Below are 26386 nucleotides of genomic sequence, written 5' to 3'. Positions count from 1 at the left end.
TGATGTAGGAAGCTTTGGCTTCTGAAGCCTTCTGATCCCTTCAAATCCCCTCCACTCTTTTGTGAGTGGAATTAGGCTCTGCTGACCCTATCATTGGTCACCATGGCCCTCAGATGTGGGGAAGAGGCACTTCCAAACCCTCCAGCAGTCGCGCATGGCACAATGCAGAACTGGGCTGCCTGCAGTGAGGCATTCCAGCACACAGCCTGTCCCTGACACTCCTAAAGCAGAGGAGGAGATCTCCATTCAGTCCTGCATTGAAGACCATTGAGGGATTTCTTTCCTCTCAGCTTCAGCCAACCCCAGGCCTGTGGAGAGCCTCAGTGAAGATAGGTGAGCAGCAGCAGGTGGCTCCTTAGGGGAGCTGACATCCTCATTTTGTCTCAGCAGCTTACCCAGTGTTAGAATGCTTTCTAATGCCACTGAGATGTCAACAGAGGAGAACCTGCTCGGCCTGACGGGAGTCTCCACAGCCAGACCCCGCAGCTGAGCTCATCCTCAGGCTCTCTATGCATACAGCCTGGGTGAGGGTACAAGGTCATCGGGCTCCAGAGCATGCAGGCATGGCCAAGCCAAGGGCTCAGCCACTAGATGTCTCCTCCAGTCCATAAAGGCAGGTGGCAGACACAGCACAAAGACACCCCAGGGGCTGCACACCTTTTAAACCACTCACTTTTAATTATGCTGCATAAGGAAAAGACTCTCCTCGTGCCAGGACCTGATGCAGCCAGCCTGGCAGCTGGCAGGCTGATCACATCCTCAGTAGGTTTAGTGGTTCCCTCTCACCCTCAGAAGCTCCTCCTCATCAGTCCATATAATCTCTGCAGTTCTCAGCATGTTGGCACTGCAGAGACAGGTCCACACAACTCATTCCTCCCATCCTCGGTGCTCAAGCTCTGCCAGCTCAGTCCTGTGGCAGTCCCACCGCCGTCCTGCAGCACCAGGCGGGGAGGAGGCAGGGCGAGAGGCATCGGTTAATATTTGTTCTAACCCCAATATAAATAGAAAAATACAGCAAAACAAAGAACTGATTAGCTAAGGGATCCGATCTGCTGGGCTGTCTACAACGTGCTAATGCAGAGTTCAGAGTGCTTGGTCCAGTGCATAGTACTGTCGATATCCAGAGATCTGTCCCAGCAGCCCCACTGCTGTCGCATCGTCCTGTGGCACTGCACGTCTGTGTGAGCGCGTCCTGGCCACGGTCAGCTTGCCCAAGGCTGCGGGCCCCTGGGAGCAGGTCAAATGGGAATGGTGGATACATCTGATTTGTTGATGTTAAATGGTAAAGCCATTCTCTTCTGTGGAATGAGGATGTGCTCCGCTCTTTACTTTTTGTGGAGGAATTTCATTTTGCTGCCTGAATAGATGGAGAAAGGAGAAAGGGTTTCCCACAGTGACAAGCAAAATAAGTGTCACTCCCCACTACTGTCCCAGCAAACCTGTACAGAGATATGTGGCTGCCAGCCCCAGGTCCTTACCCAGCCCGTCACCCTGCAAAGCTGGAAGCAGGTGCCTGCAGCACGGGCACAGCCCTGACCATAGCCTGGGAGCAGCACTGCAGCCTGGGGCCCTGCGGGCCTCCAAGCACACCACCTAGACTCCATTTGTCCAGCAGACATGGAAGGAGAAGGTATTACTGAGCTCACTTAGCTAAGTTACATGCTTAAGAGACAAGGCCACCGGTCTCATGGACAATGCTTCTCCTTAAATGGTCACGAAATACTCAAGGTCTGAGGATCTCTTAGCCATGGTGTTCAACCAAGAACTTCTAATCTTGGTCTGGAGCTCTCATTACTAGAACTCCTCTAAATTCAAAATGGATTCAAGCAAGAAGAAAATGCACAAGCAGTGGAAACAGGGACAGGTACTGCGGGAAGAGTATAAGGAAGTTGGTAGGCTATGTAGGGATTGGGTCAGGAAAGCTGAGGCCCAGCTTGAACTACACTTGGCAAGGGATACCAAGAACAAGAAGAAAGGCTTTTACAGATATCTCAACCAGAAAAGGAAGTCCAAGAGGGCATACTCCTCCCAGTGAGTGAAACAGGCAGGCTGGTAGCAACAGACAAGGAGAAGGGTGAAGTACTTAACTTCTTTTGCCTTGGTCTTCTCTGATAATTGCTTGTCACACAGCCCTTAAATATTTGATTTGGTAGGAGAGGATTCAAGAAGCAACATTCCTCCCACTGTAAGCAAAGATCAGGTTCGTGAGCGCCAGAGGAACCTGAACATCCACAAATCTATGGTTCACAATGAGATGCATCCCAGGGTCCTCAGGGAATTGGCTTATGTATTTGCCAAGCCATTCCCTATATTTGAAAAGTCATGGCAATCAGGTGAAGACCCTGGTGACTGGAATATAGGCAACATTACCAACCTGTGCCAGGAAAGATCGTGGAGAAGATCCTCATGGAAGCTATGCTAAGGCACATGGAAGGCAGGGAGATGATATGGGAGAATCAGTGTGGCTTCACCAAGGGCAAATTCTAAACCTAGTGGCCTTCTATAATGGTGTCACTGCATCAGTGGACAAGGGAAGAGCCACCAGTGTCGTCTATCTGGACTTCAGTAAGGTCTCTGACACAGTACCCCACTGCATCTTCTCTCCAAATTGGAAAGATATAGATTTGATACTGTTTGATGCAGGAAGAAATGGCTGCAGGATTGAGTGCAAGGAGCGGTGGACCATTGCACAATGTCTGGATGGAGATTAGTGATGAGTGGAGTCTCCCTGGGATCGGTGCTCGGACCGATACTCTTTAATATCTTCATCAGTGATACTGACAGTGGGGTCAAGTGCACCCTCAGCAAATTTGCTGATGACACCAAGCTGTGGGGTGCAGTCAACACACCAAAGGGATGAGATGCCATCTAGAGGGACCTAGGCAGGCTTGAGCAGTGAGCTCAGGTGAACCTCATGAAGTTCGACAATTCCAAATACAAGAACTTGCACTTGGGTCAAGGTAACATCCAATACCAATACAAGCTGGGGGATGAAAGGATTAAACACAGCCCTGCCGAAAAAGATCTGGGGGTACAGGTGGATGGCAAGCTGAACATGAGCTGGCAATGTGCCCTCACAGCCAAGAAGGTCAACCATATCCTGGGCCGTGTCAAAAGAAGTGCGGTGAGCAGGGCAAGGGAGGTGATCCTGCCCCTCTTCTCTGCACTGGTGAGATTTCATCTGGAGTACTGCGTCCAAATATGGAGTCCTCAGTAAAGGAGAGACATGGATCTGTTGGAGCAGAGTCCAGAGGAGGGCCAGAAAAATGATCCAAGGGATGGAATGAAATGATCCTCACCAAAGTGAGGACAGACTGGGCAATCTGGGGCTGTTCAGCCCGGAGAAGAGAGGCAGCAAGGTGACCTGAGAGCGGCCTTTCAGTTTCCAAAGGGAAGCTACAGAAAAAAAGGGAAAGACTCTTTAGCAGGGTCTGTGGTGACAGAACAAGTAGAAATGGCTTCAAGATTAAAGAGGGGAGATTTACGTTGGATATAAGGAGAAAGTCTTTTACAGTGAGGATTGTGAAGCACTGGAATGGGTTGTCCAAAGATGTAGTTGATGCCTTGTCCCTGGAGACTTTCAAAGTGTGGCTGGATCAGGTCCTGAGCCACCTGATCTAGCTGTAGGTGTCCCTATTCATTGCAGGGAAGTTGGACCAGATGGCCTTTAAAGGTCCCTTCCAACTCTAAGGATTCTGTGATTCTATGATTCAGCCTTAGGATGCTCCTGGGCAATTCCCACCATTGACCCTTCACAGAAAACCTGAAGTCTATGGAGAATCTGTTGCTCATCCCAGCAGAAACTGCTTTTACCTCTCCTGAGTCACTGTTTACTCAGTTTCCACCTCACATCTACCTGTATCCTTTAGGATACACATAGCTCAGAGCCCACGTTTTGATTCTCCCCAGCCTCGAGGCTGGAGGCAGACCAACAGCACATCAGAAGCTGGGATACACGGCTAGGCACTAACCACTTCAGGATTCAGTTGTTAACAGAGCCCTGCTACCTGTCAGGAGCTCCTCTGCTGCCAAATCTCAAGGCAACAAGAACAAGCTCTGTGAGAAGCCAGTAGTCTTGCTGGTTCCTTACCAAGTCCTTTCAAGAACCGATTGACTCCACTCTGCTCCCCACTGGGAAGTGTTTCCAGGTACTCCTGAGCCCGTACCTCAAACAGACCTGCAGGAAAAAGGAAATCAACAACTTTTATTTTGCTGTCCTATAAATAAAAGAGAGTGCATCTGAAAACACATTATCCTAGCTCACCGGTACACTTGTACAAAGGAACAGTGTACCCAGCCTCCCCAACTCACTGAGTGCACACGTAGGACAGGAGCTCTGGTCCTTGGCTGTAGGACTCCCAGCACATAAGCCCTGCTATGACCTCCTCCCCACCACCGTAAGGCTGACTGATTTTTCTGTCTTACAAAGGGAGAGACAAAACCTCCATTTACTTTGCTACAAACACAGCCTGCACCAGCACTTACAGAATCATGGAATCATAGAATGGTTTGGGTTGGAAAGGACCTTTAAGATCGTGTAGTTCCAACTCCCCGCTACAGGCAGGGACAGATCCTTCTAGACCAGGTTGCTCAAAGCCCCATCCAGCCTGGTCTTGAATCCTTCCATGGAGGTGGCATTCATAACCTCACTGGGCAACCTGTTCAAGTATCTCACCATCCTCATAGTAAAAAATTGCTTTCTCATATCTAGTCTAAATCCTCTTCCAGTTTAAAGCCATTTCGCCTCATCCTGTTGCTACATGCCCTTATAAGAAGTCCCTCCCCAGCATTCCTGTAGGCCCCCTTCACGTACAGGAAGGCTGCTATAAGGTCCCCTCAGAGCACTCTCTTCTGAAGAGCCCCAGCTCTCAGCTTGCCCTCATTGGAGAGGTGCTCCAGCCCTCTAATCAACTTTGTGGCCCTCCTCTGGACCCACTCCAACAGCTTTCCCATCACCTAAACCGGCACGGCCCCTGCACAGGCACTGCAGCCTCAGCCCATGCTGCTGGAGCCGGTTGCATCTCCTGCCCCTCCTGCAAGTGACAGCAGAGGTTCCAGGAATACAGAGCCCTGGCAGAGCCCCTCACCTCTGACTCCCTGCTTCCGCAGCTCCCGTTCCTGGATGAAGCCCCCGAACATCTGAGTCTCCATGAAGACCTCCAGGAAGCGCCGGAGGCTCTTGGAAGAGACGGACTTGCGGAAAGCCTCACGCTGCAGAGTCCGCTCCTCTCGCTCGCTGGGGGTCAGGAAGAGGGAGTAGTGGCCCACGATCTCCACAAAGAAACGGACAAAGGCCTCGGACACCACCTCGTTCAAAGGGCTGGTCTCTGAGGAGAGGAGCAAGAGGCAGCAGTGAAGACAACACCATAAGGATGTGCTAGGAAAAAATGTGTTCTCTGTTACTCATTTGTGTACACAAAGCCATACCAGCCTTGGGTACAAACAGAAAAGGACTGGGCTGCTATTATTTTGGAAGTAAACCAGCTTTGTCTCAGCTCCTTCTCAACTAGGATATGCCCTCAGTGCCTCTCAAACAGATGCCTCAGCCCTGTGCTGTGTGTGCAGACCGTTCACTGGAGGAGTCTGCCCCCTTCATGTGGTCAGCAGCAGAGAGCCTGTGTAATCCTCACCAGGAAGGATGAGTGATGCTCCCTGGAGCCACACGAAAAGGAAGGACAAAGCCAGGAAGGGGATAAGCACTGTTTATCTTTGCACAATGAGAAATGTTTTCAGTGAGATGGAACATTTAATAAAGCTTCAAGCAACATCCTGACCTACTCTAGTTTCTGTGGAACTAAACTCAGTATGAACGTAGCTTTCCTCTAAGAAGTGAATGAAGTGAACAAAAAGGGCAGGGAGAGAAGTGGTTTGAGCTGAACAGTGCTGTGCCTTACCCTGCTTGCCATTCACAGAGCCCTCCTCTTTGTCACTTGCCAGCTCGTTCCTCTGCTCCAAAATGTGCTCCAAGGCGACCTGCAGCTTTCGGGGCAGGATGGAGTCCTCATCTTCCATCTGCAAAACAGAAACAGCCACCTCTTGAGGGGCCTGGGGCCAGGACACGGCCAGCTCCTGGGTCATGTCCTATCTAGTTTCCGACACGGCAGGGGGAGCACTAAAAGCAAACGGTGTGGAGAAGGAAAGGGTGATACACTGGGCACCTTCCCAGCACCTTCCTGTCAAAACGTGGAGAAGCAGGAGAGGAGGATCTCTTTGCCCAAATACTGCTCTAGCCTGTGAGAATTCAGATGTCCAACCTGGAGACTACCTGGCAGGGCAATTCCATCTGCCTGGGAGCCCTCCCAGCACCATGAAGAAGGCTGAGCTGAACAATGCTGGCGTGCAGCCAGGCAGGCGCAGCCGCTCGCCTGGCTGTGCTCAGACACCGATCGCGTTACGGAGGCTCAACAATTCCCGCAGAGCAACCGAAGCCAGGAACTGCCTGTGTGTGTGAGCTCTCACCAGCTCCTGCTGACACAATGTGACTCAGCTTATGCTTCTCAAGGAGAGGTGCGAGGTGGAGCATTTGACCCCACATCTGCTGCCAGCTGAAAGGATGCAAACGCAGTTCCTGCAGCTCAGGGAGCTGGTGAGCCAGCACTGCACTGAAGGAGTGGTCTTCGCCCACGTGCTGCTTCCCGCAGCAGGAGGTGCTCTCCTCCCACTCCACTGAGGCACGGGTTAGACCTACACAGCCAGTGCTTCTCAGCCATTTGAGGAAGAGCTCAGGGTCAAAGCTAACTTCTAGGGCCAGGAGCGCGTTCTGTTGTCTGTCCTTTCCTCTTAAATACCCATCTCCACTCCATGACAAAGGGAAGCAAAAATCAGCAGGCAATCTTATCCATGCAGTTAGATCCCTATTTACCAGCTTCCGACTTGTGACTCAGTCAGTACAAGGACTGGAGCAAGAAATCACAGACGTCATTCCTGGAGCAGGAATGATACAAAGAAATACTCAGGTGATGATTTTGCATCCCTGCTCAGCCAGGGTCTGTGAGAAACAGACTGGGAAAGCCATGGCCTTCCGGGAGCCTCAAGTACTGAGCTGATGCTTTTCAGCTCTGCCCTCAGGATGACAGAGAAGGACCTGCAGTACTCAAATGCCATCCTTCCCTTTTTAAAAACAGAGAGAGAGAAAGCACAGTGATTCAGTTCTCAGCATCTGTGGTTTGGGACTGTGATACTACCTCAGGACACAGTAATCACTGTAACATTTCTAACCACAAATCTCACCCCACTTTTTGTGGGAAGTAAGCAATGCAGCCAGCCAGGCAGGTCAGCAAATCCAATCAAGGTAAGGTGTGATGGAGAAATGAAACAGAAGATGGAAGATGTGAAATAGTTCCACTCACCTGTCTCAGAAACCGGTTATTCACAAGGTCAACAACAAGGACCTAAGAATGAGAGAGAAAGAATGAAAGCAGTAAATCACTATTTCCGTCATCAGAGTTTATCTTGATCTACAACTGGTCTAAAGGAAACACTTGAGCCCTGGCCCTGTTCCTCCTAACCACTGCAGCAGCTGGAGGGAGCACCCAGGGTGAGCCAAGAGGAGCCCTTGTTGTGGCTTTCTAGCAGCTTCACCACTAACCACAGAACAGCCTGGACAAGAAGAGCCTGCCATCCCAGCCTCTTCCAGCACTCCTCGCTCCTCAGCTCTGCCATTAAAAAAAAAGTCATACATGCTCAGCAGCCTTTCTAGGCCAGAAGACAGCTGAGCCTGCTGGAAGAAACACTGTTAAGCACGGCTCACCTCCTCCACCGGGAGCTCCTTCAGACGGGGCAGGGAGCTGGAGAGCAGGCCGATGAGGAACGGGGTGGGCGAGCACACAATGTCGATCATGGAAGGCGGCAGCACGGGGATGTAGGTGTGCTGCCAGGTAAAGGGGTACAGGAGGGCCACTGTAGCATGGCAGCACTTGGAGAGGGTGCTGGAAAACAAGGCACAACCCAGAAAAACAGCGCATCAGTCAGGAGGTGAGTGGCACCCACTGGCAATGAGGGTTCTTTCAGTCATTCCCTGAGCGAGCTCCGTAATTTACTAAGCACATTCCCAGATTTCTGTTCCCAATTTTCAACTTCAGGTGCAATGACCTGTGACAGGAGCCCAGGTTAGGAAGGATAATTGTGCCCCATGCACACATGACAAGAGACCCACCCCAATGAACACCTACACTTGCCCCTCCAGCGTCTTGACAGGAAATACCCCATGGATGTGGGGCCTTCTGTGCCACTGCCCTTCATTGGAGAAATGAGTTTATTCTCCCACAGCATTCCTCTGCAACTGTTCCCAAGGGAAAGCCACAGGTTTGAATGCACAGGGGCTGTGCTGTCCAGAACAGGATGCTCTAGTCTGCCCCTCAGCTTGTGCACTGCACCTGCTTTGCCTTTGGGCAACCCTCTCCACACCAACGGCATGCTTTCCTACATCTCCTAGGCACACTGACAGTTCTCAGTGCCAAGCTGCAGTGAAAGAGGAAGGAGGACATGGAGGTTTGCAGCCAGCAGAGCCCGCCAAGATTGCTCAGAACCACGGCAAACAGGAAAGTGAAACCCAAGGAGGGGAGCACGTGGCTGGGCTCCATGCAGTGCTGCATGTGGCTCAGAGAAGTGTAATATGTCTTCTTCCTCCTTCAAACCCTCACAGCAGCTTTGCTTTAAATGCCTCCGTGGTCAACTCCCAGGAAGACCTGGCCAGAAGCCCCAGTGACTCCCCAGCAGCTGACTGCAGGGACACACAGAGCTGCCTGCAGGGCACCGGTGACCCATTTGCCCTGGGTCTGGGAGCACTTGCATGCATTGAGGGAGGAGGAAGGCTCACCGCTAAAAATGGTGTAACTAACATCATCTTGTTTTACTAGCATCCAGGCCCCGAAGGCTGAAGGAGGGGAGAAGGCTGGTGCGGCCTGGAGGAACCACGTGGCTGGGAAACGCCAGCAGCTGGTTTGCATTAAACTCCACAGGGGAACTCACATCGAGCAACCCGGATCTGGCAGTTTATTGCTGACTTGAAATGAGAGGGAAGGGGGGAGATGGGTGTGGGCTTGCTCCTCTTGCTCCAGTGAAGTCTGGTGACTGCAAATCCCTGCCCAGCAATGCTAACACGAGCTGAATGCAGTGCCGTGGCTGCAGCTGGCTGGCTTTCAGCAGATACATTCAGTTCAGCAGAACATGATTATGATTGCTTGATTATGATTACTGGGATATCAGCAGAATGCAGGCAGTAAACATCATTAACCACATGACACTTTTTGGAGATAAATCCCAGAGGAGGGGCTGGAATGTGCCTGACGTGGGAACTGTACTAAGACTGCAGCAGGTAGGGAGTGGGTGCCTGGGAGGGACCCCTGGGATGTGCGTGCTGAGGACATCTCTTTGCAAGATAGACGCCATTTTCTCTGTGCTCACAGAGTTTTGTCTTAAGTGGTACTCTATAAAAACAAAGGAAAACCTTTCAAAATTGGTGTCACAGACCACTATCTCTAAACCTTTAGAGAGGAAAATCAAAGCCAGTTCCCCATCCTTGCTCAGGAAGCTGTCAGAGCATCCTTTTCCCTTCCCAGTGTAACAACCAAACACACACATAAAAAAAACCAAAACTAAAGCCAACCCAAACCAACACCCACAGAAAAAATGTGGGACCAATATCAGAGCAGATTGCTTTTCTTGTAGCTTTAATGAATGCCATACCTGAAAGGAAAGGCAGCAAAAGTAGACGTTCCATCTTAGGAGTGCACCCAAGATTGATGACACTCTTTAAAGTCTGTCTTCTTCAAGGTGGTGCTACATGTACACCCAAGTGGAAGTGTTACCAGTTTCACCTTGTCACAAACCCTTGATCTTGAAGGCACATTTGATTCACCTGCCTAGAAGGCACTTAACAGCACATGAACAACAAGAGAGACTTTGTGGTTCCAGACAGCTCCAGGGAAGAACAGTGTGCAGCTGAGGTATGTGATTATTGATGGCACACTGAGATACTATGGCCTGCTGTCTCCCAGTGTATTTACTGTGGCTTGCTCTTCCCCCAGCCCTGCACTCAAGTTCCAGATTACACATGGTACGTGAGAGCTTAAGTGGGAGGAAAGATGGCTGAGGTCCAGTTAGAGAAAGTCACAGAGCCGTGCAAGTTGTATGTGCTGTGCTGTGGGAAGCAAAACAGATCACTTCCCCTTCCAACTTTCCATCTGTGGCTGTCTCCTCACCTCCAGGATAAACCCTACTTCACTCTGCTCTGAAACACTTCTCACCACAGAACGAATTGCCAGTGCAGAGCACTGTTGGGGTTGAGGTCTGTGAGCCTCCCTTGAAGGCAGAGCAGTTCAGATGTGGGCACAGAGCAGTACCACTGAAGCATCTCTTCTGCACATGATTCAGCCAGATATTCTCTGCAAGAAGTCTCAGGAAACTGCAGCTTGCCAGGAGCCCAGCACCCCCTTGCACCTTCAGAATGACTCAAATCTAAGCTCTTTCTTTTTCCTACATAAGACATTTGAGAAAGCACTAACTGATCATCGAATCATGCCAAGATTGCTGATCCATGCAAGAGAATTCAGTCTGATAAATTCCTTTTATGCCATCTGTGCAAGTGTGTATTTTTCAGCCATCAGCAATAGCCAAGACTGAACCACACCACAGTCACAGCATGGCACATACCTGTCTGAGTAGAAAGTGAATAAGGTCACTGAAGTTCTGGGCACCATTCAAGAGGCTGGATGCCTCTTTTTGTGCTATGTGCTTGTCTCTCAACTCAACTGTGACAGTTCAACACACTCAAGGCACTATTTAAATCAGTAAGCTCTCAGCTTCTTCTCCCAGTGCTCTTACACCAAAAGGGCAGGGAATGCCTTTGGGTAGCTACAGTGCCTCTCCTGAAACTCCCATCGAAATCCTGAAATCCCAGCACATATGCATTACAGCCATCACAAGGGCTGCTGCCATTTGAACAGTACTGATCCAGGGTGATGTGTTGGGCTTGGAACACTCCAGGTGCCAACAGAAGTTAAAAGGTCTATCAGTGTGATAGCAGGGTGGTCTGGGGAATGCCAGGCACTAATTTCAGGCTACAGAAGTTCACTAATTTCAGGCTACAGAAGTTCACTAACAATTGTTCAAAATGAGGAACAGACTCTATTTTTAAGGCCTCTGGTTTCAACAGCAAATCCTTAAAATACCACCAAATACTAAAGAACACTGTCAAGATCATTCACAGGTTGTCAGATCGTGGCTGAGCTGTACTTCTGGTGCTCCTTGCACAGGAGCTCACAGGAGACAGTGACTGAGTTATTGCTAGTACAGCAGCTAAAGAGTATCAAAGGACACAAGTACACAAAGAACCATGTCATACTCTCTCCCTATAGGGCTGATTTGGATATTGACTGACATTCAGATCTCCCTGGCTGAGCGCTTCCTTGATCAGACCAAAGATACCACAGCAACTTGTTTGCTTATTCAACAGGCCCTACCACCACACAGCATCCTACACAGAAGTGCATTTGCAAAAGCAAACACAGCTGTTGCTTTTCTCAGTAGCCACCTTGTACGGAGGTGGTCAATATGGAATCTGAACAAAACAGCTGCAACCACGCAGAAACTCTTCTTCCTCTCCTGGGGAAACTTGCTCCAAGAATAGGTTGACTTGCTCTAAAAAGACACTGACAGCATGAAACAGCTTCTAAGGGAGAATGTTAGCCTGATCAGTTTGAAAGAATGATAGAACATCCCAAGCTGGAAAGGACCCATAAGGAACATCGAGTCCAACTCCTGGCTCTATACAGTAACAGCCAAAAAGTTCTGATTCTGTACTGCATATGGAAGCAAATCATTTGATTATTTTCTTCCCAAACTGCAGACTGAATACAGGTTTTTCAGCTTTGAAAGCAAGCACATCTGCTAAAAAGTCCAGCTAGCTGATCTTTCCTTGGGTTTGGCACACTTAACGAATTTCTGAAAAATACTGTTGAATCAATCAGCCTTTTGGAGCTTAATGCTGGTAAGTCCTTTGGTCTCTGCACCAGCCAAACTGCTGGAAATAGGCTGGCATTTTGTGATTTAACATGGCTTGATTACCTTGTTTTTATTTCTTTATAAGCTCTGCTACAGTAGGATTTACTTTACAAACACCTTTGGATTTCTGACGCTGCATAACATCTGGATTTACTTATGTCGGATCACAGAACTGGTTCACAATGTTTGAGAGACCCAGGAGCTTCCAAACCTCGGACCGTGACTTGGCGAAACCCACCAAGGTGATGCTGGGTCCCACCACGGGTGGGGATGGCCACCATCTCCCAGAGATTGATTAATAAGAGAGGTTGGTGCACACAAACAAGCAAAGGGTCTCGGAGGAGAGTGCTATTACCTGACATGGAAATGTCCTCGTTGGGCTTCTGCTTCTCCCCAGCCACAACACAAAACCAAGAAATCCAGGAGGCTGTGCTGACAGGCACAGATCAGACCACATTTGAAGCCCATGGAAAGGGCTGCTTTTCATCTTTTCTTGAGATGACCACATTTAAAGTATCTACTCTACTTCAAATCTGCATTTGATAACAATGGCCACTTTGTGTTGTTGACACAGCTGTGGTTTCTGGCAAGGGCGGATGCAATTGCTCGAGTTGCTCAGATCCACAACAGGCTTTTGAGGAGATCTGGAAAAAGGATGCCTTGATTTGAAGCCCGTGTACATTTTCCAATTTACAAAGTCCTCTGAATCTAACACATCTCCCTCGGGGCACCAAAAGCCGCCCAGCTCCATGCACCTTGGAACATCGGCCTACTTTTGTTTGGAAGACGCCCTTCGAAATGCTGCCCTTTGATGCCTCAAGCATGAGTGCAAATGAAGGCAGGCAAGGCTACAGAGACCAGTTTTAAACACGGTTTTAACACAGTCACTTTTCCTGGGTTGCAAGCAAATGTATACTCCAGTCTCCATAGCAACAGAGAAAAAAACAACTAATATACCAAATTCTTTCCTTTTCCGCTGCCAAGCGTTGGACTGACAGGTCTTTAAAAAACACTCAACATTCATTCTTAAGATGGAAAAGACAAAGTATTTCACTCGCTGTACACTTGTTAGATGCATTTTTTTGGCTCAGCTTCAAAACATTTCACAGTTCACACAGTATTTGGCAAAAGACCTTTCAGCTCTCTTCCCCAGAGACTGATTTGATAGCAATTAAGAGACACAAATACATTGCACGCATTATTTTCCCCATTGCTCACACCCATACATGCCTTACAGCCACGTACGGATAGTTATTGATAGTGCCTACATGAAGAACTGCAAATTACATTTATCATGCATCTTTCACCATGTCACCTGCACTCGCCCCGCTAATCCATCTCAGCTGGATTACTTCTAGCATTCCAAACCCCTGAGCAGTTCAGAGCAGCTGCTTTTATCGTTGTTTTTTTTTTTTTTTTTTCCTTCCCTTAAGCTATTGCCAAAAAATATTTCTTTTCTTTCCCCTGAAATTGGCATTTTCACCCTTCAAGTAAATACGATTTAGTACTCATTGAGTTCAATGTGTTCCTGTCCCAGGAAAAGCACCATTTGGACAGAAGACCTCATATCGACAGAACTATTAGTATTCAGAACATGGAATTTCCACCAACAAATACAACAGATTGTTGACCTCTCAGTTACGAAAGGCTCTCCACTCCTGCGTACTCAAGCCATTGCCTGGATTAAAAACACAACAGTTTACTTCATTTTCAGGGTTGTTTCCTTTGTTCTCTGTTTTTCAAGCCTGTGCAGTCTTTTGGGGTCATTTTCAAGGTTTTCTTCACAACGATAATCAAAGAAAATTCTTGTTTTGTGAAAGGAAAATAAAAATTCTGACCATCCCAAAATTGCTTTATGTTAGGAGCAAGGTCTTCTCAAACACATCACTTACTAAAAGCCTTGCAGACAGCAATCGATATTTGGGCCTACGATACCCAAGATCTTTAAAATATGACTTTTTTTTTCCCCACAGAAGAATGCCGTTTGTGTTGTATTTGGAAACTTCTAGAAAGTATGATCCCAATGCTTTCTCCTGTTCTTTTTTACAGGCCTGGGAAGCTTGATTCATTACTGAAGATCCTGTATATATTGACAGAAGATAGAGGAAAAAACCAAATCCATAGAAGCGACTGAAAGATATCCCTTAACACAGATTGCTCAGAACACCGTGTGCTGTCAGAAAAGCATTCAGTACAAAGAGATCTGATGACTGAAAGTTCATTTTAAAGTGATGACTTAAAATGCAAAAAAACACCAAAACATTCAACGCTATGCACCCTACCATACATTCTTAGCACCCTGTCCCTCACAGAGATCACAATGTCCTTAATAGCTTTCCCCAGAACGTAAAATTTATCCTGTAGTGAAGGAGAAAAACCTCAGAAAACAAAGCCTGTCATCATAAATTATAACATAAATCATATACACTCTGTGGAAATATACAGTGGATAAATTCTGTTTCAAACGCAAACCTGAATGCTCTGATATCTTACGAGGCTTAAATACCCAGAACACTAAACATCTATGCATACAACATATCAGTTATTATAAAAAACTAAATTTTCCCCTCCCCAGCTCAAGGTAGCTGCCAAAAAACTGCAAATGGGCTGTGCTGCCGTGATGCTCCAGCACCCCTCTCTGCAGCCGTCCTGTCTGAGCTGAGCTGCCATGAGGAGTCCTGGAGCCCTGTAGCATGATTTTTTTCCCTTAGCTTTCCTGCAGAAGGAACCTCCCCATTTTTGCCCTGGCACTCAGTCCCATGGCTGCAGCCTGCTGGCTGTAAGTTGTGAAAAGAGACAGCTTAGGGGTAGTGTATGCGCCTGAAACCCGAGCTCGCTCCTAAGTGTCATTATTCATCCAAGCAGCTTTTCCTTCCCCAGCCCTGGCGAACTCTCCTGCCTAAATCCTCAAGTGCTTCGAGGGCTGGAGAGCTGCCAGCCACCAGCTGCACAAGATCTTAAAGAAACCTGGGCCGATTTTTCTAAATTAAGAGAGTAAATTAAAAAAAAAAAAAGAAAAGCAAATTGAGCACACATAAAAATAGAAGGGGAAAGTCCTCTGTCTCATTTCCCCTTGCTGCATCTTTTACTTTCATCCCTCGTAAGAAAGAAGTCTTAAGGGAAAAAACAATATTAAAATTCAAGCTGAAGTTTAAAAGATTTCAGAAACAAATCTTGTGACATCGGGGAACAAAGCAGAAGGGACAGCTCTCCCTGCCTGAAGCCTTCTCTCTGGAAATCCAGCACAGCTCAGTGGGGAACACTGCAGAACCGTGGAGCAAGACAGGCTTTGCTTTCTCGGTACCAGTGCTCCACTCTGAAACCATGCAGAGAATAGGGAATTTGTTTTTCCCTGTAGATGGGAAACTGCTCACTCCTTGTAAGCTGCAAAGTAAAATTACAGTGAGCGCCCCACTCCTGGGAATTACAGCTCTACTTACATCAGATATAAGTTGGAAAAGAGCAAAGAAAAAAGAACAGGACAAAGAGATCAGACCCTGCAGCCTTCTCAGCCTTCCTTCCTTAGCAGCATTTTGTTGAAAATAATGCAAGAGGGTACCTGAGCTTGTCTGCAATGAAGATCACCCTTCTTTCCAGGAGCAGGGAGGCGAAGACCCTGCTCAGGTGCCGCACGCTGAGGGATGAAAACAAGGACTCAAAATCAACGTGCTCGAGCCTGGAGTCAAGAGGCCGCCGCAGCTCAATGACCTTTTGGAGAGAGAAAGACCACAGGTCAGTCAGCTCTCACCATCTGCTGGTGCTGTGGGAGCAGGACCTTGACAGGTATGTAAGCAGCTAACAAGCATTACTGGCTGTGCTGGCAAACACCACTTGATGTTCAGCCCTCAAACACAAACTTTCCAAAGGCTTCCTACAGATTGTTCTTCCAGATGATGCTGAGGACCATCCAGAGTCCACCTCAATGTGCACAGCGTGGTACCAACCACAAGTATGCCCTACTGTGCTGAGGACAGGGAGCTCTTCATAAGGAGGAAAACCAGTTTGTGTCCAGCTAGGAATGGTTTCCAGACTTTCTCTCACTCTGGCAGCAGTTGCACAGAGCCTTTACCATTTTCACTCTTACTTTTACAGACGCTTTTTATTTCTGGATGTCTGAGCTACTGACTATAAACTTCTATACCATTACAGAAAAGAGTAACCCATAAGCCTTTTCCTTTGTTCACAACTACTTCAATAATTTCTGTCACAGCACCTTGGCCCTTCATATTCTTTGTCTTACAGACAGATATTCCTAAGTTGTTCTTGAAAACCCCCAAAGCCAAATACCTTACAAACCCCATAATAAATTCTCTAATTCTATATAACCCTGACCAACACCAAGCCTCTAGCTGATCTATCTCAGTGGCAAAACACACCCAGGTGCTTGTTGTTCTACCCTCTTTAAGCTCTCAGAACAACAGGTCACCTCCCACTCTGTAGGAAACTTCTCAGATACTGTTTATTAACACCTGTCCCCCTGTGTTCTTTGTTTTCTGTATAAAGCAAACCATTCTCTGGAGCTTTGTATTTTCTAAACCACTTAGCAATTGGAACTACATTTCTGGGGCTTTCTCCTAGTGTTTACATTTGTTTTGAAAGCAATACTCTAAATAAATCTCCTCTGATGCTGGAGAGTAGGAAAATCACTCTCCTTCATTAATCATTCTTTCACTTTCTTTCACAACACAGGAATCCATCTTGATAACATCATTGTTACTTCTGCTTATTTTATGAGTCCCTACAGCACAAGCTCCTTTTCTGAAGTACTATTGTTCATTCTTACTTGCACATTGTATCAGACTACTGATTTCTTCTTCAGAGCATTTTGCTCCATATTTGTATCCATATTGAATTTCAGACCAAATCTCCCATTAAGCACAGTCGTTTTGAGTTTTAATCCCTAACTCTCCAAAGTGCCTGCACCCCATCTCCGTGCTGTCATCTACCAATTGTACAAACGTGGGCTTATGCCATCAGCAAGATAACTCACGAGCAGTATGGATCCTAGAAATGAAACAGCTGAAATGTTCTCAGACTGTCAAGCACACAACTGGGAATTTACTCCTCAATTGCAGGTTTTTAACCAGCTATACGTGTGCTCTGCAGTAATTTAATTTAGTCTGCCCTATTCTGTTTGGCTGACAAGAATATCAACACGCTCTGCTATGCTGAAGCCTTCCTACATTTCCTTAAAAAGCATTCCACATTCTCCTATCTAGAGCAGGTACTTCAGAGATGGAAACAATGTGAGTTTAACACCACTCTCTTCACAAATCCGAAGTGACTACTTCTCCCTACTTCATGATCCTCTACACACATATAAGCTGAGTATGTATTTTGTTCCTACATACTTTCAGCAGTCAAAGTTAGGTTGTCCCTGTTAGATTTCCATGTATCCTTCTCACTTCTGAATACAGACACGAGGCTTACCCTTCTTTGCTCTACCGGGACTTGCTGTTCTCGGAGCTTGCAAAACAGCTGCTTTTGCAACACAGTAAAAAACACATCACTGCAGTTGTTTTTCACAGAGCCATACCCTGAGCATCCTCAGCTCCCAATTACTCTAAAACAACTAAGCTGTCTTTAGCTAACTCCCTCCTATTCTGTCCTGCACCACCAACCTTTCATTATTATTAACAGCATTAACTATGTGATTGTAAATAATCTTCCTGGGCCCATGACCACAAGAAAGACACTGAGGCCCTGCAGCGTGTCCAGAGAAGGACAACGGAGCTGTGAGGAGTGTGGAGCACAAATCTGATGGAGAGTGGCTGAGAGAACTGGGGTTGTTCAGTCTGGAGAAGAGGAGGCTCAGGGGAGACCTTGTTGCTCACTACAGTGACCTGAAAGGAGGTTGTGGTGAGCTGGGGGTCAGCCTCTTCTTCCACATAACAGTGACAGGGTGAGAGGGAATGGCCTCAGTATGCACCAGAGGACGTTCAGGTTGGATATCAGGAAACATTTCTTCTCAAAAAGATCGGTGCTGCAGTGGCGCAGGCTGCTCAGAGAAGTGGTGCAGTCACCATCCTGGAGGTGCTCCAGAACTGTGTGGATGTGGCACTGAGGGACGCGGGCAGTGGGCATGGGGGAATGGCTGGTGGTTGGACTGGGTGATCTTAGTGGTCTTTTCCAACCTTAATGTATTCCTTCTGAAGACTGAAGCATAAAAAACCACATAGAATATGACAGTATGTCTTCACTTGCCAAACATTAAAGGCTTTCTCATATTAAGAAGGAGAAATGAATCCAGAATTAGCATTCAGTATTTCTCCATTTCTCTCGTCCTTCCACTGTATTCACCGATCCTCTCTTATTTGCCTGTGTTTCAAAGGAAATTAGATTCCTAGTAGTCATGCTCCCACTTGGTTCCTTCCGTTTGCAATAACTTCTGAATTCCCAGCTGGCCAGTTTCCCATTTCAGTGAGCAGGGGTCCCAAAGACAACTAAATTCTGCACGTCTGCAGAAAAAAAGCCGCCTACAGAGGGGAGTTGCATGCATACAGCACAGCATCCCTGCTGAGAAAGAGGGGCAGTGCAGAGCACAGCCTGTACACATCCTGCTTTGCAATAGTTTCCCTGTGCATGGCACTTATACACTGACAGGATAGATGGCATGGAAACTGCTTCATGCACACAGAAGAACAACTGTGAGGAAGCAAATTTCACTAATTTCCCTGTTTGCAGATACCCATCTTTTCTTTTATGTCCTCTGCAGGCCACAACTCATTTTAGCCTTTGTTTATTTCTATTTTGATCCTTGTGTGGTTTACTGTTCTTTACATTAGATTTTAGCGACAAGTATACTTATATTGCTAGATAAACTAGAGCCAGCTGTTTTTGTTTGCTTAAGGAGACTGCTGACACTCTGTACTGGGAATGTTACCCCTTAGACAGGACCTTCATCAACTAGCTCTCTTTCCTGTTGCTTGTATTTAGGGCCTAACAGGAAGCATGGCCAAGATCACATTCAGTTTAGCTACCTCCATCTGCCCACAGTCCTTCAGTGCAATCCCTCAGATCTCTAAACTCTTTAAAACCCTTCCCTTAACAACATCACGTTGTGGGAGATACAAAATGGACCCTCATCTCCATGCTGTGAAAATGCTGTTTTCAAAGGCTGTAGCATTGCCCTTGTGTGATTTCAGATACTTTTTACTGGAACTTCCTATTCTGTCCTACACCAATAGTGATTCTGCATTAAGGATCACAGAATGGCTTAGGTCAGAAAGGACCTTAAAGATCATCTAGGTTCAGTGCCCCTGCCATGGACAGGGTTGCCAAGGATGCTGGAGCACATGCTATTGATCAAGAAATTAAGCATATGGGGAGTCTTGAGCAGACCCAAATGTATACACTTTACAGCATGGAATCTGCCAGTCTGTGCCACTTGGCCTCAGGACCAATGCCTTGCTTCATTTTACCACATTGCTGATGTGTCCACACCTTCAGTTTTACCACGATTTCCTTTTCTATTCTGAAATCATTGGAAAACTCTCCATGTCACCCTCTCCAGTCTCCAGTTTTACTCCTTCGTTTCCTCCCATGCAGCTGCCAGACAATCCGCCATTCAAGAGCATCTCTGGTCCCAACTTTCAGCCGCCATTTGCTGGCCCAACTCTCTTTCCCTTTAGGCTGGTGTTTTTACCTCTGTTCCTGAGCCTGGCAAGAAGTTCTTGACTGTAATTGTCCGGCCCAAAGCTGGGAAAGGTGCCTCCATGACGCTCCTCATGAGAGGCTGCACCAAGGCTGGAGAAATGCCTCGTCTCTTCTCGACCTCGTCCAAGATCTGGAATCAAACCAAGAAACCTCAAAAAAAACCCCATGTAAAATAGGAAGAGGGCAACAGTGGAATGGAGTGCAGCAGAAATTTACATTATATTCTTAGCCCAACACTGACACAGAGCCTCAACTCAACTAAGGAAGAAGGTAACATGGGATTGAAAGCCTTTTGTCTTCCTCAGCAAGAGAAATCCAACTCCAGCAAGGTCAATGGAAGGCTCACAACGCCCAAACTTCCTATGACCTTCAGAGTCAGGACTCCAGGAAGTTAAGTGCTCATGTTCTGGTAGCTGTGCTGAACAAACAAGGCAACAGCTGACAAATTATTTTTCCTTTAAACTGCATTGAATTTAATTGTATTTAACAAGTTCTGAAATTAGCATGCAGTTGCCTTGCCAACACCATTTTTAGTGTTTCTCCAGCCATCAGCTTCCCTGATTTCCATTCTTTTGGCATGGACGTCATTTTTGGGTCCTTCTTGCCCTACTGCAAAAATTCCCCACTCACCTTAGAAAAGAGATTGAAGCATCCAAGGCGACTAACAATGCAGTAAACTTCTGGGAGGCGCTTCCCTTTCCCACTGGGCTTTCAAGACAAACACAAATACACACACACAGAAAACAAGAAGAAAACATCAGAGTCGTAGCTACTGCAGAGACAGAGCACCTGGTCTCTTAGTTCTGCAGCTCACTGACTGGCTCAGAAACCAGCACATGTTTGACAGAGTGCTGCAGATGACAATATCTTAAGTCTGGCTCTAAACACTGGCAGTCTATAAATTATAAACAGGGGAGAAACGGGCACATCCATGGTATGATCCAGACCTACCTAAGTGACCAAGACAGGGTAAGTTGCTCCACAGGGACAACTCTGAGCTTGCAGGACCAGTACTGTTCTAGACAACTGTTCACTAGCTATCTAAACCTAGGGGAGAGAAACTCTGTCTTCAGTTTAGTGGTAAAAAAAAACAACAGTCTATGATCATAGTGTTAAGCATTGGTGCAAGGAAAGGACAAAAGTACTACATCTGGAGTGTAGAATGACATTTAGTGAGAGACCTTGGCACTGAGAAGAGCAGAACAGAACGAAGTTGTTCTGTTGCCGCCCTTTCTACACTAAAGAGAAGGGCAGCAGCTTTCTACTTTCCACAACAGGTGACAGTGGTATCAGCTTCACAGAAGGTTGCATCTGTTCTGCTAGATGAAAAAGAAGAGATAATTACCAGCAGCCTCCTACAGTATCCAAAACGCCTGCTTCCATCTTCCCCGGTCAGTACAAATGAGAATGTCTCACTGCAGAAAGAGAAACCAGAATAAGATGGTACTCGTCACCCACACAGAAACTCTCTGACACAGAGATGAATTCATTCAACCCACAATCTTTTTGCATTTCCAATACGCCCTCTCAGGGCTCTGCCAAACCTTCTACCACAACGGCTCTCACATTTAATTAGCTCAATACATAAATCCATTTCTCATGAGTCAGGATACAAAGTACAGTACTTTTACCTGGCAAACTGATGGATGGGGGCCCAGTCCTTTGCATCAGGAAAGCAAAACTGGGGAATAGCTTTCAACTGATCTTCTGCCTCGCGCATGAATTTGAATGAGCGCTCAAGCTAGTTGAGAACAGAGAGAAGGAATGTTTCCAATTAGTCATGTGGGGATGGAATGACTTCAAATATTTTTCCTGTGACAAATGAAGAGGTGATGACAGAGGCTAAGCTTCTGCCTGGAAGATATTAAAATTTCTGTGATTCTGGCTCACCTAATCTTTAGATATCTTAAAGTAACTCTGTACCCTCAATTCCACCAAGTTCTGTGTCTGCAGCACCTGCCCCTGCTCAACTGTGACTTCAATCTGGGACACGTGTTCCAGCAAGGGACCAGATACATGAAGTCTAGGGAAATTCTGGGTACATCATCTTTACAAACATGCTGTCACAGTGGCTCTCTGTTTCTCTTATTTCTCATTCCGTATTTTCAGCTAGACTACTGGCAAAATATGTGCCTTCCCTTTAAGAACAGATCATCTCCCAAGCATCATTCTTCCTTAAAGAAAAAAATAAAATGAGGAGAAAGTAATAGCTACATAAAAGTCATAGCCAAAAGCAGCAAAAGATCTGACTCAGCAGCTCTTTCAACAGCATGTTGAATGTCATGACAATTCTCAAGAGGCTACTGCAGCCCCTCTACCTTCCATGTTACCGTGCCACAGCAGAGGGGTTACTAATTCAACATGTGACCAACAGAAATGCTGTGGTTCTCCAGCTGTGCGGTGCACCATGCACTCTGAGACATGCTACCCAGAGCTTCCTGACAGGCACCACACCTTCAGAGGGAACTGCTGGGTAACCTCAGGGACGTAGGCAGCTCCAGCCTGCTTCTTGTGCAGTGACACCACGACGAAGTACTCAAACAGCTGCCTCTCTTGATACTCAATCAAGTCCCGTTCCAAGGTTTGATACCGCGGCGTTTGCTTCAGGCGAGACTTCACGTGGACAAGGCGCTGGCTGTGAGCTACGACAATGAAGAGTAGAGACTGTCATTTTGTCTAGTGCTTTGCACAGAGCACCAACAGTACTTTGCAGACTTAAAACTACCTCACTGCGTTTATTTTGTTAGTGGCTGAGCAAGAGGAGGGAACCTTGTGGAAGTCCCTGTGAATACTGGCAGGGATGGGGACATGATCTTCTTAGTACCATCACATAGAAGATCTCTGGCAGCAGAAGTATTTCACAGACCGTTTTACAGCTGAAGACAACCCAAACTGAGATCTACATAGGAAACAGTGTAACAGTAATACCTGGGCACTCCTCCTCACAGTCATGTATGCACTGTCTGAAGGCGACAGTCAGATGGCTCAGAAAGCCGTGGGGACATTCAAGGCCAGGCTGGATGTGGCTCTGGGCAGCTAGTCTGGTGGTTGGTGACCTTGCACATAGCAGGGGGGTTGAAACTAGATGATCTTTAAGGTCCTTTTCAAGCCAGGCCATTCTATGATTCTATGATACGACTCTACGAAAACTGTGGGTAGCAACCTCCACGGTACTTGGATCAGGCTACGGCTATGGTTCCAGTGGCTCAGCAATGCTTGGGACTCCCAGGTTTGTTAACACGGGCTGGGCTGCAAGCCAACAGCAAAAACAAGGGAAGTGCAAATGAAAAGGGCTGGCTCATCTCTGCCTGATCTCTCAGGGCCGCATTTCTACAAGTTCTCCCAAGACAATGGGAAAACAAGAGAAACAGCCAAGCAAGCTGTAACTGCAACACATCTGAGCTGTGGGACAATAAACATTCCAGCATAGAAAGTAATGAAAAGCTGCCTGCTGAGAAGAGACCAGATGAGATTCCCTAAGACCATCCCCCTGCTTCATTTTACAGTTGTATCCAAATTAAATCTCCGTGAGTCTCCTTTAGTCCTACTACAAAAGAAAGAAAGAATTAACTACAGCCAGAGGCTCCAGCACATTCTCACACATGTGCTTTTTGCTAATGTGGGTGGCAAAGCAACATTTTTTACAGAAACAACGACCATAGGGATACTGCAGAAACTCCACATACACAGCACATCTGCTTGGGAGAGAGTATATATTCAGTCCAGACTCCTGACCTTTCGTCTGGTAAAGCTGTGCCGCTCATGGACTATTCCAGACAATACAACTCAAAGCAATCTTGAGGTGCCTCTTAAATCAGAGAGTGACACAGTCCCTGGACAGTTACAGCACGGAAAGATGGCTCCGACTCCTTTCTCTCATCAGCTGTTAGGTGATTTGCTTTAAGGCTGTAACTCTTCAAAAGCTTTCAGAAATGGTCTCTCTTTTACCAGGGACTTCAAAACAAGCACTGCCACAGCAATGCTGAGTGCTTCTGAAAAGCTCACTTAGGCTCTGCATTGTTTATATTCTGTGCAACCTACTAAAGATACGGGGATTGTACTGCTGTCATCGTGGCAGAGCTCGTCTTTAAATGTTTTTCCTTCCCAAGGGTCGGTACTTATGGCTCTGATGTGCAGTCTCACAACCGCTGCCTGATGATTTACTGGGTCTCAGCTGACGTACAGGGACTTAGTAAGCAGTGGTAAGTGGCTGGTGTGTTTGGTCTGTTAAGCACAGCCTACAGATTTGAAAAGAAAGGAGTGGTGATCACAGCCAAATCCAACCCTCTCGGACTGAGGTTTCTGTTCTAACAAACTGAAAGAGGGAAAGGATGAGCTCTCCTAAGCAAAGACACTACAGCTGACATGGAGTGAGAACTGCTGCTTATCCCCCTTTTCAGATTAAGAACTGATCTATTACCTCAATTAGGTGCGTGTGTAAATCAGGAAACTTTGGATCCTGAACGAAATTCAGTTTTGCATTCCAACTCCATCAAGATTTTTAATTTGCTTCATAAATTCCCAAGAGAATGTAATGCTACCAGCACGTTACAAGGCTAATTATAGTGCAAGAAGATTCAAAAGCATTATGGAGATCAGTACACAATATACAAGCTCTACTGCAGCGAAACAAGGAATGCAGCACTTAACCCCAATTTAGCCGATGCAGAAGAGTTTACTTATAGCAATAAATCACATAGTGCAATTCCACTTTCCTAGCTAGCCAGTCTGGCCAGCGGGTTTTCTCCCTTAATCAATTTGCAGTGGGGCTACTGAACACCCTGTCCCACTGCCATACTGCCTCTGTCAGCTTGTTCACACGTTGGTGCCTGTGCACCAAATGAGAAAAACCTCATTTTATTTTCACAGCATATAAACCATCTGCTATGATAGTGCAAAGAGCTTTGCAGCAAATTGGAACAGACATTTATTCTGGACTTCTATAGCCCTTTACTCTTGTGTTTTCTCCTGCAGTTTTCAGATCTTTGTTCTCTTACTGTGTTCTGAGTAGAAAGAAGCTCTTTCTCCAAAGCTGGAACACAGAGGAAAGATCTTGACCCAAGAATGCAGAGGAGAGCTTATCAGGAGGCATTTGTTCTCTTCACACATTTGCCTTACCTTTCAGCTTCTCTTCAGTATCACTGTCTGATTCACTATTTTCATCTGTAACTAGAAAATAAGAAAGGGGAAGACAAAGTAAGTGAAGACTATTTATAACAGTGCATTTCCTATCACTGACACGAGAAAGCTGGATCTAACAACCTCAGGGGGAAGACAGCACAAATCTCAAGTGCCTCTAACTTTTCAGGGACACATACACGTTTAACTCACCGCCTTCAGTATTTTCCCATTCATTCATCTGGGGAACCAAAAAAAAAAGCAACAAAATCCATTTTGCACAGCCATTAGAGTTACATAAAGAATAAAATGCCAGAACAGTCTTTCCAACACAAGGGCAAAACACTGATTAATATGCAGTAGCATGTGGGATGAACAGTAGAAATAAACAAAAAACCCAACAATTGCCAGAATGAATGAGACTCAAGGCCTATATTGTCCAACAGCCTGTTTGTGTCGGTGCTTCAGAGCAGAGTATAAAAAAAATGGAAAGACCAGTCTGGGATGCTTCCCTTGAAGTTCACCTACACACACACACTCATCCACTTTATAAATAGGACAGGATAAGCAGTAACAAGTAATTGTGGGAAAGAAACACAGTTGTAAGCCACCTTTTACTAGAAATTACAGTGTGTAAAAAAACCAAAACTGTGCTGGAACAATATAATTTATAGTTTTGCAGAGATTAGATGTTTAAAAGTAATTGCTTTGAAGTACCTGAACAATTGTGGTGAGCTACTGATTGACAGTGAGAGGCTGGAAATCTCAGTCTTGAGATAATGGAGATGGTTCTACGGTCCAGAATCTAGAAACCGTGATTCCCAACTGAGTCTATTTACTTACTGGAATGTTGAAAAAAGTAGAACTGCTTCAAAATCCACTATCTTCTATTGCACAGTTCATTAAAGTGACACATTCCCACAAAATATTTTGATCTCAACAAATCAAGACTCTTTGGACAGAAAATCCTTCTCCAAAGCTTATTGCCAGTTTCAGAAATAAATAGCAAAAAGTGGAAACATTTCTGGTATGACCTAGGAGGTTATCACATAAAGCCAGGAAAAGAAAATGAAGCAGAAGAAAACAAAAGAGTGCCTTGTCATTAAAGGCCCCTGGGCAGCAGAACAATCTTTATCTTTCCAAAAGAAGGGGTGGAAGTCCTAGCAAGGACTGGAAGAAGCATTAAAAAAACATCACATGACACATCAAGTCAGCCTAAACTCAATGGCAAGTTCTCAAAAAGTCTTTAATATGTAAGGAGTCAAAGTTCCTTTACCTTTTCCTGAATTGCTCTCTGTAGATTGTGATAACCTCTTGACACGTTTCTTTCCCCTCCGTGCCTCATAAATGGCATTGATTTTCAACACAAGCTGCTCATCAAAAACACAAACAAACAAACAAAAGGTTATTTTCCTCCCCAGGCAAGAAAGAATGTTAGAATTTCAGGAAAAGTGTTTCACTTCCCAGTCCCGGCTGTACTGTAACACTTCACTGGATGCCCCAGAATCAGTGGTTATCAGCATCTGCCTTGCACAGTAACCTACAGAGTAACTCAAAAATCATACGTGCAAATATGGATACAGATCTGGCAACCAGGAAACAAAAAGGA

General features: G+C 46.3%; 1 protein-coding gene across 5 annotated transcripts in view; it reads right to left on the bottom strand.

Moving 5' to 3' along the window:
* Positions 1–655: 655 nt before the first annotated feature.
* DENND2A (DENN domain containing 2A) overlaps positions 656–26386 on the bottom strand; it is a 55950-nt gene continuing 30219 nt past the window's right edge. For 4 of the 5 annotated variants that reach the window (XM_052667335.1, XM_052667337.1, XM_052667339.1 and 1 more), the window contains 14 exons: positions 26054–26147; positions 24778–24828; positions 22114–22301; positions 21291–21400; positions 21005–21074; positions 20290–20367; positions 19649–19789; positions 15563–15711; positions 7751–7928; positions 7350–7391; positions 5895–6012; positions 5088–5327; positions 4091–4177; positions 656–1357 (listed from right to left, as the gene is read on the bottom strand). In XM_052667335.1, coding sequence (XP_052523295.1) covers positions 1326–1357; positions 4091–4177; positions 5088–5327; positions 5895–6012; positions 7350–7391; positions 7751–7928; positions 15563–15711; positions 19649–19789; positions 20290–20367; positions 21005–21074; positions 21291–21400; positions 22114–22301; positions 24778–24828; positions 26054–26147 — 1578 coding nt within the window. In that variant the 3' untranslated portion in view covers positions 656–1325. The remainder of the gene's footprint in view (positions 1358–4090; positions 4178–5087; positions 5328–5894; positions 6013–7349; positions 7392–7750; positions 7929–15562; positions 15712–19648; positions 19790–20289; positions 20368–21004; positions 21075–21290; positions 21401–22113; positions 22302–24777; positions 24829–26053; positions 26148–26386) is intronic. The other variant, XM_052667336.1, reaches the window with a different exon arrangement.

The sequence above is a fragment of the Tympanuchus pallidicinctus genome, unplaced genomic scaffold, assembly GCF_026119805.1.
Source record: "Tympanuchus pallidicinctus isolate F22 unplaced genomic scaffold, pur_lepc_1.0 scaffold8, whole genome shotgun sequence".
Classification (NCBI taxonomy): domain Eukaryota; kingdom Metazoa; phylum Chordata; class Aves; order Galliformes; family Phasianidae; genus Tympanuchus; species Tympanuchus pallidicinctus.
Note: the sequence above shows the minus strand (reverse complement) of the source record. Positions and strands in the feature narration are given on the sequence as shown.